This window comes from Metarhizium robertsii, assembly GCF_000187425.2.
Source record: "Metarhizium robertsii ARSEF 23 chromosome Unknown MAA_Scf_4, whole genome shotgun sequence".
Classification (NCBI taxonomy): Eukaryota; Fungi; Ascomycota; class Sordariomycetes; order Hypocreales; family Clavicipitaceae; genus Metarhizium; species Metarhizium robertsii.
The window spans coordinates 2,509,118-2,523,459 of record NW_011942182.1 but is presented as its reverse complement, the minus strand read 5'-3'; the positions used below and the strand labels follow the sequence as shown (position 1 = coordinate 2,523,459).

Here is a 14,342-nt window from a genome sequence, read left to right as displayed (position 1 = left end):
AGCCAGTGTTACGATGCTATGTGTAGAAAGCGTGCAGAGGGAGACGGACAGCTTTAATGTCAAATCGAGAGTCTGAGGATAATCGAGATGCCGACACGCCGAAGAGCGCCGGCAGCTACCCCGCGCATGACGGGTGGATTAATAAGGATAGTCCACTTTGACGCTGGTGCCAAGTCAAGGTAAGAGTCAATCGGCCAGCACAAGACACGCTGGTCGTTCTAAACCCCGTTCCGGGCACCATGGAACACACAATCACTAAGTCCGTGTCCCCATCTCCGTGGACGGACGCATTGAAAAATGAATGAAAGAAGTTCCTTCACACCGTAGGCGCGCGACCTGTGTCTGGAATAGAGAGTCCCTCTGCAGGGTTCATGGTCAGTGGCGTCGACCTGACATTCCGGACCCCGAGCATATCCCGACGCGGCTCTCTAACCAAGATCCGTGCCAGCCCCTAGAACGTGCCAGAGATGGAAAGGCCCGGATATTAGCTCATGTTTACTCTGTATTTTTTCTTAATTGCGCATTTTGTCTTGTGCCACTGCAGGGAAGGCAATTGTACACGTCGGTGAGCGCGCTGTGCCAGGGTGGCTGCCAACTGTGCCAAGTTCACTACCAGGTACTTAGTAGGTAGGTTACTTGCTGAACATCCAGTTCAAGGGGTTGCATGCCATTGCATAAATTCATGGATTCATGTTTTGAAACTGAAAAAGTCCAAGCTATGAAGGAAAATGAGTTTTCATTTATTATTATTTTTTTTTAAAAAATTATACTCGGGTTAAAGTATATTTCGAAATTGGCATTGCGACATACAGAGTACTTAGTGGGGCATCACCACGGCCTTGTTGCTATGGCTCTGTTGATCCGCCCGGCTAAATTCCGGTCCCGATTGAGAGGCAATCGAGCTCCAAAAAATATACGAGAACGCGTTTGGGCAGCTCTTCATCAACACTTTGCGCAAAGCGGCAACTACTTCACTTAAAAGACACCACGATATATGCTCGCCTATCTTTGAATACTGAGAGCGTGGGGCTTATCCCGTCCACCGCCGCATTTGACTCGACTCTGGGGACGTGGACTCGACGGCAAGGTCGTCCGCAACATTTACCGTCGCAATGGCGCACCGATTCATGGTTCCCGACTCGAGCCCTGCGCCATCCACCCCGGACAAGAAATCAAAGAATGGAATGACCTTCTCGTTTTTGGGCGCTATGCCCTCGACGACACCAGCTGGACCGCCCCCATCGTCACAAGCCTCCTTCACTCCGGCGGGAGCTCCTTCAGAATCTTACCTTGGGAGCTCCATCTTGCGAGAAGTAAGCACCAACGGTAAACCTTTCGGCTTCGCTGGTACTCAATCACAGAATGCCCCGGGGAGAAATCTGTTTGGTCGCCCTGAGCCCTCTAATGCGCCACTCGGCCACTCCATCAGAGGAGGAGGTCACCGCCAGCCCTCCAGCCTGAGCAGGCAATTTAGCATCAGCGATGAAGAAGCCGAAGCCGAAGACGCTGAAGGGGGAAACGGACTCCCACCACATAGCTTGTTCCGTAAATCCAGTACCCTGCCCCACCGAGACGGCGACGAGGACGACGAGGACGCAGAGGGCGACGATATCGAAGCCGAGATCGAGCGATACATTGACCGAGACATTCAGGGTGATAAGGATGCTGAAGGCGAGGAGAAGGAGGAAGAGGAACATGAACTTTCTGAAGAGGGCTCTGATGAAGGGGACTTGTTTCTGAACATGCGACACAATGACCGGCCCTACGGACAACCCATCATCGGCGAAGGCGACGACTTGATGATGCTGAATACTCCGGCCGCAGCAGACAGAGTTCGAAGGGAAGCTGAAGACATTTTCCGACGGTCGTCAGCACGACTCGGGGGCTCTATGCGACGAGAATTCCAGTTTGCGACTATTGCTCGAGATATGTACACCCAACACGATGCTGCGAGAATTACAGAGTCTCCTGACTTGATTCTCAAGACAGAGGACTTGGTATGCCGACTTTACGACGAGGGCATCGGAGCGGTGGATGATGCGGAAAAAATGGACAACTCTTTAGCCAATATTTCATTTCGACTGGTCAAGCTCTGGAATGACCATGTCGAGGACCTGCCTCGGCCCGAAGGGGAAGACTTTGCGACCATTGGACCTGGAGCTGATGCTGACCCGTTTGAGAAGGCAGCGTATGTTGCTCACTTAGCTCTGCGCTTGCACCACACCAGGTTTGACAACGACTTGGAAGATGAGAAGACACCACCTCTGCCCGAAGTTCTTTTCGATTGGCAGCAAGCAAGCCACAATCTGTACCCGGACCAAATTCGCGAAATCAGCCGCTACAAGCCTGGCCCGGCTTGCCATAGCTTATACTGGCAAACGCTTCGAAACGCCCTACTCAGAGGCGATGTACGCGGGGCCTCTCAACTTTTGAAGAATGCCGGGTGGGAGAACGTTCGAAGGGGACCAAGAGGCGATAATGCATACACGGGCAAAGCACTGGAAAATGTTCGCCGATTCGCGGAAGCGACCTGTGACATGCTGGAGAAGTGTCCAGCTATGGCGGGCGACTGGGACATTTGGAACAGCAGCTGGACTCTGTTTCGTGTCCAGGCTCGTGGGTCTCTAGATAGGCTGAAACTGTTTGCCGAGGGCCGCGATACGCAATTCTCAGGGTCCCTGGATGACAGCTACTCCCCTGAACCACAGTCCATGTCAACGATGGCCCGAAAAGCATCCAGTCAAATTCCTTGGGATGTGTATGAAAACCTACAAATCGTGTACGGCATTGTTCTTGGAAACCACGAGTCTATTTTGGAGACAGCCCAGGACTGGTGCGAGGCAACAATTGGGCTGTTTGGATGGTGGGATGATGGAAGCCAGCGTCATAAAACCCTGAGGCTGTCTCATGCTCGAGGTTTCCGAGCGTCTTCTGGATCGCAGTTGGGGGCCTCATCGGACTATTTCGAGCGACTGGGTTCCGCATTCCGACTTGTTCTTGAATCGGACATGAGCCCCAATCCTGTGAATGCCGTTGAAGTCGCCATTGCCTCCTGCTTTGAAGGCAACGTGAATGGCGTCATCGGGCTTCTAAGGATCTGGTCGCTTCCCGTAGCATCGTCTGTTGCCGAGATCGCCTCACTGGGCGAGTGGCTACCTCCTACAGAGACTGCCAAGCCGTTGCCAATAGATACCTTGGATATGGATGACCTTGCTTTACTCGGTCTAGTGCCACCCTCAACTGACGAGCTGGAAGGGATCAAAGACACCACCCTTGTTTTGTACGCGCGGGAATTGGCCGGAATCGAGCGTCTTTCGGCGCACAAGGATGGATGGGAAATGGCCATCCAAGTCCTGGGTAGAATGGACCAGCCGCAGAAGTCGGAGGAAACTGTTGGGGAGCTCCTCCGAGATTTGCTTGCGACACTGGACGAGAATTCCAGCAGAACTGTCGACCGAATGTGGAGGATACTCAATGATCTTGGCATGATAACTTATGCCGAAGAGACGGCAGAGGTTGGTTTACTAATTTGCCCAACGTGAGAAGTACTGTAGCTGATTTTGATGACGCAGACGTTTGCCGACATCTTATCTAGGGAGTCCCATAGATACGGCGAGGTACTTTGGTATTATGCCGTGTCACATCGACCAGACAGGGTGCGAGAAGTCTTGAACCTTCTCATAGCATATTCACTAGTTCAATCGACGGCGTTCCCGGCTAAACATGAATTAGACGAAGACCTTAGCAATTTGCTTTGCAAGAGAACAGAAACCCTGGAAGCCAAAGCGAAGCAAGATTTGGAGGCTGCACAGCTGCTGGGCCGCATGCTCAGCGGCTATGCTACGCTGCGCAAGTTTTACGAGATTCGTGATGAGCAGAAGCTGGAGGAGATTTCAAGTACAAAAGCGAAAGCACTCAAGAAACAGGCAGCGATGGCTTTGATGGCTGTTATTTCCAGCGCAGATGATAATATTCGAGGAGGACTATACGATGAGTCGCGCGATGCAGTGGTCAGCGAGGACTTTTTGCTAGCCCTGCTCGGCGAGGCAAGCGTCTTCATCAACCAGACGCCCTCAGTCATTTCTCTTGATCAGATTGATGTTCTTCTCAAGGCGGTCGAGGACGTGCAAGCTGTGGGATCGCGGGTCTACGACTCTTGCGACTCCTTCTTTGGCTTGGTCCTTTCGTCAGGGCAGGGTCTGAAGGGATCTACACCGGCGGATCTCATGGAGAAGTCGACGGCATCGTTGAGCGGAAGCAGTTATGTAATGAGCGGGAGCTCAATGCTTGTCAGCCACATGCACAAGTCAACCATGTCTGGCGGTAAGGCTACTCGAGGCTGGGACTGGAGGAAGGGATGGCATGTGTCCAGCAAGGGCAAGGATGTGCTCCGGAAACTGCGACTAGGGCTGTCGAAAGACCTTGCAGCGTTGTGGCTGGAAGATGCTGACGGGGTTGCTGTATATTGATGATAACGAGGAGCAATATTGTATAATAATATAGTGCGTTTGTATGTACGGAGTATATAACGGATGGGAAGGCATCGGACTATCGGCGCCGGGATGTGATTGCGTGATCCACAGGACCGGACCGACACGCGCGAGAGGAGTGACTAGTGACTCAAGCCTGGACCAATCCAACAGCGCCAATTAAAAATTTGGACCCCACATCCAGGCTCGGAGATCCCCAAGATCCAGTCATCCTCGTCTCGAATAAACATCCCGTCTTGCACAGACAAGACTGTCGTCGTGAACACAATGGCCCCAATTGAACTGGCCAGTCGCTCAGGAGGCGCCATGACGGTACGAGCATACTCGCGACTTTGCTAGATTTCCCAAAATCCCAACCAATGCTAATTTTCTGTCCCTGCAGAGTCTCCTGCGAGGCGCAGTGCGCAGCTCCGGCTCCGGAGCACACGCATCGTCACCGGCATCACCAGCGCTGTCCGGCCTGCTCACCCAACGCCGGCGCTTTTCAAGCGTCAAATCACTGCCGCCAACCTATGAGAAGCTCTTCACCAAGTACACCGACGTGCGCAGGGTCCTGGGCTCGCAGCGCCTGACGCTGGCCGAAAAGATCCTCTACAGCCACCTCGACAACGTGGAGGAGTCGCTGCTCACAAACACCTCCAACGGGCGCCATGTCCGCGGCACGGCCAACCTGCGTCTCAAGCCGGACCGCGTCAACATGCAGGATGCGTCTGCGCAAATGGCACTGCTGCAATTCATGTCGTGCAATCTCGAGCGGCCCGCCATCCCGGCCAGCATCCACTGCGACCACTTGATCGTGGGTTCCAAGGGCGCCGGCGATGACCTCGAGGCCGGCATTGCTGCCAACAAGGAGGTATTTGACTTTCTGGAGAGCGCGGCCAAGAAGTACGGCATGGACTTTTGGCCGCCCGGAGCCGGCATCATTCACCAGACCGTCCTGGAGAACTACGCCTTGCCCGGGTTGATGATGTTGGGGACCGATAGCCATTCGCCCAATGCGGGCGGCTTGTGTACCGTGACGATTGGCGTGGGCGGCGCCGATGCCGTCGAGGCCTTGGTGGGCGCGCCGTGGGAGCTCAAGGCTCCCAGGATCCTGGGCGTCGAGCTGACCGGCAAGCTGGGCGATTGGGCGTCGCCAAAGGATGTTATTTTGAGACTGGCCGGCGAGCTGACCGTTCGCGGCGGGACGGGCTACATCATCGAGTACTTTGGCGACGGTGTTGAGACGTTGAGCCTTACGGGCCAGTCGACCATCTGCAACATGGGAGCCGAGGTTGGCGCCACGACCTCAATCTTCCCGTATACGCAGGCCTCTGCTCGTTATCTCCAGGCGACCCGTCGTGCTCGGGCCGTCGACAATGTCAATGCTCTTCAGAGCTTCCCCGATGCGGGAGCCCCCGAAGACGCTCGCTTCCAGTTCAAGGCCGATGCTGGTGCCGAGTACGACCAGGTCATCAAGGTCGACCTCTCCGAGCTGGAGCCTCACATCAACGGGCCCTTCACGCCCGATCTCGCCACCCCGCTGAGCAAGTTCAAGGACGTCGTCAAGGACCAGCAGTGGCCGGAGAAGCTGTCCGCCGGCCTGATTGGCAGCTGCACCAACAGCTCCTACGAGGACATGACCCGTGTAGAGAGCTTGCTCAAGGAGGCTGCCGAGGCTGGTCTCAAGCCCGCTGCCGACTTCTACATCACCCCCGGCAGCGAGCAGATTCGAGCCACCCTCGAGCGTGACGGAACGCTCGACACCTTTGAGGGAGCGGGCGGCATCCTGCTGTCCAACGCTTGTGGCCCCTGCATCGGCCAGTGGAAGCGGCAGGACGGCGTCGAAAAGGGCACCTCGAACGCCATTCTGTCCTCGTACAACCGCAACTTCCGCGGCCGCAACGACGGAAACCCCGAGACCATGAACTTCCTGGCCTCGCCCGAAATCGTCACCGCCATGGCCTTTGCCGGCTCAACCACCTTCAACCCCGTCACCGACACCCTCGAAACCCCGTCCGGCAGGCCATTCAAATTCTCCCCGCCCCACGGCCTCGAAGGTCCCCAGACGCCCTTCGAATCCGGCGTCCCCTCCCTCGGCGTGCTCTCCCAAGACGCCGACCCGTCCGTTCAAGTCGCCATCTCCCCGTCCTCCGACCGCCTCGCCTTCCTCGAGCCCTTCGCCCCCTTTCCGCAGTCCGACCTCGCCGGACTCAAGGTCCTCGTCAAGGTAACCGGCAAGTGCACCACCGACACCATCTCCGCCGCCGGCCCCTGGCTCAAATACAAGGGCCACCTGCCCAACATCTCCACCAACACGCTCAACACGGCCGTCAACGCTGAAACCGGCGAGGTCAACGCCGCCTACGATCTCGACGGCTCCAAGCACACCATCCCCGAGCTGGCGGAGCTCTGGAAGACCCGCGGGCAGGAATGGCTCGTCGTGGCCGAGCACAACTACGGCGAGGGGTCGGCACGAGAGCACGCCGCCTTGCAGCCGCGCTATCTCGGCGCCAGGGTCGTCTTGACAAAGAGCTTTGCCAGAATTCACGAGACCAACCTGAAGAAGCAGGGCGTTGTTCCGCTGACGTTTGCCAACGAGGCCGACTACGACAAGATTGCGGCGGGGGACGAGGTTGCCACCGTTGGGTTGTATGACATGCTGCAGAATGAGGGCAAGGGCGATGTGCAGCTCAAGGTGAAGAAGAGCAGCGGCGAGGAAATTTTAATCCCGACCAATCATGCGGTTACCAAGGATCAGGCCGGGTTCATTTTGGCTGGTAGTGCATTGAACTTGCTCTCAAAGGGAATTTAAACAGGACCATGGCCAAAGGCCGAGCGTGGTCGTCCCTTGTTGAGTCGTCTGCTGTATTTTATTCCTTTTTCTTGGCGATGTTGTTGGCGTTTGGTATATCCAAAAAACATAGAAAGTTCCAATTGATTGAGTCACCTTAACCGCCGTCTTGTACTGTGATATCCGCGTATATTCATTATTTTTACTGGAGTCGCTGTTTATCTACTCTAACGCCAAGTCACCGCATGGTATTCATCAAAAAGTGATCCTATCTCGAATGGGTATATGCCAAACGCCATCAAAGCCAAAGCCACTAATACCCTTTAACTCCGTTCATCATTCATACTGGAGCTTGGTCACTACCTTCCGTTCCCAGGTCCGGAATCCCTCCCTGCGATAGGATCATGTAGTACTCATTCGCTTCCTGCTCGCATCTTTTAGATTCGCGAAGCCGCATGTCTCGTAAGTTTTGTTGCTGTCTGAACCATTCGCAGGCTTTTAGCCAGTCCGGATTCTGCCGTACCTTTTCGGGGAGTTTTGACTCAGGCACATCCCCAAAATCCAGAGGCCTCCTATAGGCTCCTGGCTCTGGATCAGCGCGTTCTGGCATCTGGTCACAGGTTACGTCTTGCGTTTTGGAAGATCTAATCCGCTTCCTCTGCAACCATCGCAGACGTGCAGAAACTTTACTAAACCAGAACTTGCGACCGCCGCGTGACTGAATCTCGAGGGCTTTTTTTTCGTGCCACGCTTTAGACCTGTTGTGCATTCCATGGATAGCTGGGTTTGCATAGATGTAAGTCGTCTGACTTAAGGGGGGCTTGTTTTCTATACGCGGACCGATCACTACCCCAGCAGGAGGAGGTGCCGCATCAGGTTGCTGATATAGAGCTGTGTCAAACGCAGATGAGTCAAATTGTACTGATTTAACTTTCATCTGAACGGCGATTTTTGCAGGTGTGGTGATGTTCTCCTGAAGAGGAACTTGCGAGGCAGGCCGAACGGTGTCTTTGACGACTCCTTGGATTACACTTGCACTAGCAGAAGAGGTAACTGCGGCTTGTTGAACACCATTTAGGGGATCTGGAGGCCTGTCATCGCGCTTTCGTTTCTGGCCTGGAGTGCGGGGAGTATCACGAGTCACTATTTGACATATATGATTCGTGGATGGCAAGTCAGACGATGCGTCTGATATGGATGGCGACGGTGGGTTGACTTTGTTATTTGCGCCCAGGCGGTTAGCTCTGGCAACCTGCAGCGGCTCGGCTTTTTGGACGGGAGCAAGATTTGCTCCATTTGTAGCTGCTGAAGGTTCCGAATCAAGGCTTGGGCCATCCTGTGTCAAGTCGATATATACCTGACCATAATATGAGCTGTTCCCCTTCCGACTGGAACTTATTGGCGGCGGCTGCGATCTGGGAATAGTTGGCGTTGGTGAATAGGATGCCTTGACTGGCACAGTCTCTATTGGTATCCTGCCTATTGATTTCGGCTGTTCCATGATTGGTGCGCTGAAGGTGAACTCGTACAAGTTGTCATTGGGCATGCGAACCCTACCTAGTGGCGGAGGATCTAGCGCACGTCGTGTGCGGGTCGAGATCGTAGAGACCTGCCCTGCTGGCTGAGATGCATGTTGATATGAACTCTGAATACCATCTGGATACCATGGCTGCCTGCTCTGGAACGAATTTCGTGAAACTTGCGTGTGAATGGACAGGTCTGTCCTTGTACTAGCATGATGTGTGCGGGCACGAGAGGCGTATGGAACAAAATGCGGAGGCTTAGACGCGGCCGCTGTTGCTGAATCAGTGGGCACGACGGGCGCGACACGCGTAGAAGATGAGTTGGATAAAATATGTCGGACTGGTGGAAGGGGTGAGAAATTAGTCGCGGTAGTAGAGCCCGGGAGAGACCTTGGTGTTCTCTTGGCCGTGTACTTGTGTGGTCCAGTATTCTTCGCGAATTCCACCCCGGAAGTATTTACAGTCACACTACTTTGAGAGCAAGCTGACGATGTTGCTTTTCCTTCAGGGTTTAGACTGCTCATAATGTTCGCTCATGTCAAGGTATCGTGAAAGCTTCGCAGAAGGGGAGAGCCGTATAGCCCGCATCTGTGCAGCTGAACTTGACGCGTCCCCCGAAGCGCCGGAGAGGAATTCACCAGTGACGAAACATTAGTGATGACAAACTGATGAACTCGAAGGACGAAAAATCCTGTTTGAGAATGTACTATGCACGGATGTGTTAGAAATAGTTATTCGTCCATGCACTCGATACCAGAAAGGGAAACAAAATAGGACAGCGTCAGATCTTTTCAGTTATTCATTTTGGACTTCAGCCAAGGAACAGCAGCGGTTATGAGTTGACTCTTGCAGAATTGGGACAAGGCAATGCATCCTGTTGATCGCGGCCTTTGGTCTTTGATCCGTAGAATACGAGAATCAAAACTCCAGTTTGCGACGCGTGATGTACGTCGGGTGTGCTGCCGCGAACCTCTGTAAGGAAACGTTCCCAATGGGATTATCAACAGCACGCAGACGCCAGCTGAGTCCAACTCCCATCTAACGTAACGTAGTCTGGGGTGGCTTGCTGTAAGAATTGAAAGAGACTCAAAACACAGAAGGTTCCGCTCGGTCAGACCTTTTACCACATGGCATCACTCGCTGCAAGAGTTGGTGGGAGATTGTTGAACAGAAGCAAGCAAACTGGACTCACCAGATTTTGCAGGAAACGCCCGTGTTAGTGACGAGAAAACTCAAACAAGGTCCCGGGCGCTTCGTAGGGTGCAGCTGTGGTGAAGCCAAATAAGCGGCTGTGGGACAACAAGGCAAACGAGGTGACACGCGAGCCTCAAGCTGAGAGGTTGAGTCTCCTACTGGCTGTGAGGCAGCCCATACAATTGCCGAGTAAGTAGGAAACATGGGCAGGACTAAGCTGATGCGAAAGATGCCGCATCGAGACCAAACGCGGCCGAAGAGAAGGCGAGCGGAAAAGGTGGCCGAATGCCGAGTATTTGAAGTTGGTGAAGGAAAGGAAGCCAGGTTGAGTTTCCGGCTGTCATACATAGTCGCTGGCGCTTAGCGGGGCGGGATGCACATCCGGAGGAAAGTGGGCCGTTTGTGCCGAGTCGCTGACTGGCTCGACTGGCACAATATCACAAAGACTATGCAGTTACTTGGTACAGAGCACGGGTGTACCCAGGGACTTGGTGCCATCTTTCCATGTGTCTGGATGATGAAAAAAAAAAATTTAAAATAAAAGCCTTGCAAGTGCCTAGGCACCTGCAACATATATGCCATGTTATCGAAAACGATGGTCTCCAGTGCCTTCGGCTCCGGTGATGCTGACATATTGTTGCGCATAGAATGAATGACATGGAGAAGGTAGGAACGACTCAAGTACTAGGCACAGGCGGGGCCCGAGATTGAAAGCGAGGGGCCACCAGCTTGGAGGGGCCACGCGAGCCTTGGCAAGCTGGCTTTCATCCACCACGCGCAACCCTTTAGCCATTGAAGCTTCGTGGCTGCTTAGGCCTGCCTTGCATTCTTCTACCTGTTGGCTTTGCGCGCCGCTGAGCCTGTGCAAGCTTTGTGCATTTCAGAAGCCACCGATACCTTCATCTTTGCACATCTTCATTGGTACCGATTCGAGCGACTGGTTCACTCCTGTGGACTGCCTACCTAGCAGACATCTTGCCTGGTCATGGACTTTCTAAAGAATGCCGTGGCATCTGCCATTGCCACGGGGCCTCCGTTTCCATACAGCTTCGGAGATAAAGTCGACATTGACGAGTCCGTTTTTACTCTGTACAATGGAACGAAGAGGGTTCGGAATCACGCTGCCTGGCCTGCGATTGCACCACATGCTAACCCTCTGGTTTAGGAAGACGGGTCAAACTGCAGCATCTTCTCCTTTGATATCACAGCCAATAGAGGCCGCCTCCCTCTGGCTAGAAATGCGCTGAAGAAACTACGGACGATGCGACACCCCGGAGTTATAAAGGTGTTGGATACCGTCGAGGTATACAATGCCAATTCGCCATCTCGAACGTGAACCCTTTTGCTGAATCCAGACCAGACCGAAACCTACATATATATTGCCACTGAGCGGGTCGTTCCTCTTCGATGGCATGTGCGCCGAAAGAGTCTCGCCCCCGAAACAATTAAATGGGGCTTGCATAGTGTTGCGGTGCGAAAGATGTGTCCCGCGGAAGAAGAGCATTCTCACTTGCTAACGACTGCTTAGAGAACCATCAAGTTTATTAATACCGACGCGTCGTCGATCCACGGAAACCTCAAAGTGGGATCTGTATATACGTCGGAAAGCGGAGAGTGGAAGCTAGGCGGGTTTGAAGTTTTGAGTAGCGTCAAAGACGATGAATCTGCCATCTATGTGAGCATGAGCAGTCAGCCGCCAATGCCAGTTGCTGACCATTCCTGTAGACATATGGAAGCTTAGTACCCGATTCAGCTCGCTATGCGCCGCCAGAGTTGGCTCAAGGTGGATGGGATGTCATCAAGAAGAACCCACACTCAGCGGTGGACTCCTTCAACTTTGGAGTACTGATATTCGAAACATTTAACAATGAGTACAATGGAAGCGGCCAAGCTGGCCAAACGAAGAATATCCCTCCAACGATGCAGTCAAGTTACAAGAGACTCTGCAATGCTAATCCCAAGGCTCGTATTGCTGTATCTGCCTTTCTCGAACAGGGCAACAGGACGGGGTCGTTCTTTGACAGCCCCTTGATCAAGTTAACGGACGGTATCGACAACCTCGGAATGAAATCTCCCAGCGAGAGAGAGGAATTTTTGAGGTAATTCTATATTGCAAGATATACTCTCATGTCCCGAGACTAATAACATGGCAGCGATTTAGACCAACTCACTGACGATTTCCCCGAAGAGTTCTTCAAAATGAAGGTCCTACCTGAGTTGATCAAGTCGGTTGAATTTGGTGGCGGCGGCCCCAAGGCTCTCGGTGTCATTCTGAAAATTGCTGCCAACATGTCCAACGACGACTTTGAAACTAGGATAACACCATTTATTATCAAGATGTTTGCAAACCCAGATCGAGCTATTCGAGTGTATCTACTGGACAATCTACCGTTGATAATCGACCGACTACCTCAAAAGATTGTCAACGACAAGCTATTTCCTCATATAGTTGGTAACCCCTAGCACCAATTGAGGTAACCCTAGCTGACACTTACGTAGGTCACGGGATTCACAGATGTTCAACCAGTCGTTCGAGAGCAGACGCTGAAGTCGGTTCTCCTTCTCATCAACAAGTTGTCTGATAGGACTATAAATGGTGACCTACTCAAGCACCTGGCGAAAACTGCAAACGACGAGCAGCCTGGTATCCGAACAAACACCACTATCTGCTTAGGAAAAATTGCTAAATATCTTGGAACGTCTTCCCGCTCCAAAGTTCTCATCGCTGCATTTACACGGTCTTTGAGGGACCCATTCGTCCATGCCCGAAATGCTGCTCTTATGTCACTTGCCGCCACTGCAGAGCACTTCACCGAAGAGGACTGCGCCGCCCGCATTCTCCCCTTAGTCTGCCCATTGATGATTGATAAGGAGCGAATGATTCGAGACCAGGCAAATCGCACCATTGACTCGTATCTTCAGAAGGTTCGCAAAGCTGCTTCGGCTATGCCTGACACAGCTCTCCCCCCTCCGAAGGCGGGAGAAACCCAGCCTGCAAGAATGGGGACGCCGCAGCAGAGCGGTTCTACTGGCTGGACGGGCTGGGCAATATCCTCGTTCACTAATAAGCTTTCGACCGCAGCGGGCGATATGCAGACGGCAAACGGCGGCTCGGGAGTCAACTCACCAAAACCGACCCCGTCACCTGGCCCTGAAACCAGACGATTGCCAAGTACCTCTGCATCTACTCGACATAAACAAGCTATCAGCCCGCCGCCAACCCAGATATCTGGGACAACATCACCGAGCGCCAGCGCAATGGCAGATGCCTTCTGGCAGGATGACGGATTTGATGACGCAGGTGATGCGTGGGGGGAAATGGGAGATGATGATGAGGTTATACCATCATCGACCACGAGCAAGGCCCCTGAAAAGACTGTGCCGTTTGATGACGGAGAAGAACCAGATTTTGCTGGGTGGCTAGCAGCCCAAGCACAGAAGAAGAAGCCTGGATCAGCCAAACCACTGCCCAAAGGCCTATCCAAGTCGACGGCGACGAAGAAACCAGCAGCCAAACCAGCCGCAAAGACTGCTGCTAAAGTACCGGCGGCCAAGAAGATTGATATGAAGCCGAAAGAGACCGATGACGATGATGGATGGGGGGATGGGTGGTAAATTCCACGTTGCTACCTGCGCAGACCATAGCGATGGCCAGTGTGGCAGGGAGAGGTGAGCTTGGTGGAGTAAGTGTCGTATGGAGGCGCATATGTGAGCATTGGGATACCATATAACGTGAAATTTGACCATGCATCATGGAGTCATGGATAGACTTGAATGTGCATAAATAATAGAGTTGACTCCGGTTCAATATTGCTGGTGTAAGTGGGTGAAAGAGGGTGACCTGAATTTATGGGTGATCATATGGTAAGGCGTCGTTCTGCATATTCCCAACAAACCAAATTTTCCCTAAAATTATTCAAGTATAACTTTTGTTACCCCTGGTAACCAAGTGGCAGACCACTTGGTCGCTGATGAGTGTGTGTATGCTCAACGCTAACAACGGCATCTTGAACGCAACTCGTAGATGTGGGTCATCCTTTGAGGGCGGTGAGTATCCCAGTGCCTCTGGACCCGGCAGAAAAGTACATAATTGATCCAACAAGCCCTGTCGTGTCCAAATTTCCAACCTCTCTCATGGCAATTTCCACGGTCAAGCCCCCTCCCAAAAAAAACCAACAGCCGATTTTCGCAACCAGCTCAACGAAATTGCGTGCCGCATAGTACAGTTTTCAAAAAGAAGGAACAATGGCGCAAGGCGCAATAAAACAGTCCACCAAGGCCAAGGCCCCCAAGGCAACGCACTCGAAGAAACAAGCCTCCAAGGTGAACAAGCCGCAAAAGACGAAAACAAGCCTTGAGAAG

At 53.1% G+C, this 14,342-nt stretch overlaps 4 protein-coding genes across 4 annotated transcripts; 3 read left to right on the top strand and 1 right to left on the bottom strand.

The window, feature by feature from the left end:
- Positions 1 to 1,112: 1,112 nt before the first annotated feature.
- On the top strand, positions 1,113 to 4,469 carry MAA_02900 (nuclear pore complex subunit Nup85; the record flags this gene model as incomplete). Its single annotated transcript, XM_007820898.1, has 2 exons — positions 1,113 to 3,515; positions 3,573 to 4,469. The coding sequence occupies 2 exons, from the start codon at positions 1,113 to 1,115 to the stop codon at positions 4,467 to 4,469; spliced, it is 3,300 nt and encodes a 1,099-aa protein (XP_007819089.1).
- Positions 4,470 to 4,757: 288 nt separating this feature from the next.
- Positions 4,758 to 7,284, top strand: MAA_02899 (Aconitase/isopropylmalate dehydratase; the record flags this gene model as incomplete). Its single annotated transcript, XM_007820897.1, has 2 exons — positions 4,758 to 4,802; positions 4,873 to 7,284. The coding sequence occupies 2 exons, from the start codon at positions 4,758 to 4,760 to the stop codon at positions 7,282 to 7,284; spliced, it is 2,457 nt and encodes an 818-aa protein (XP_007819088.1).
- A 319-nt stretch (positions 7,285 to 7,603) lies between these two features.
- Positions 7,604 to 9,310, bottom strand: MAA_02898 (uncharacterized protein; the record flags this gene model as incomplete). The annotated part of the gene is made up of 1 exon (XM_007820896.1): positions 7,604 to 9,310. The coding sequence occupies one exon, from the start codon at positions 9,308 to 9,310 to the stop codon at positions 7,604 to 7,606; it is 1,707 nt and encodes a 568-aa protein (XP_007819087.1).
- A 1,655-nt stretch (positions 9,311 to 10,965) lies between these two features.
- MAA_02897 (protein kinase domain-containing protein ppk3) lies at positions 10,966 to 13,595 on the top strand (the record flags this gene model as incomplete). The annotated part of the gene is made up of 7 exons (XM_007820895.1): positions 10,966 to 11,088; positions 11,146 to 11,283; positions 11,341 to 11,451; positions 11,509 to 11,655; positions 11,706 to 12,079; positions 12,134 to 12,428; positions 12,480 to 13,595. 7 exons carry the CDS (start codon positions 10,966 to 10,968, stop codon positions 13,593 to 13,595), a joined length of 2,304 nt encoding a protein of 767 aa, XP_007819086.1.
- Between the last annotated feature and the right edge of the window lie 747 nt (positions 13,596 to 14,342).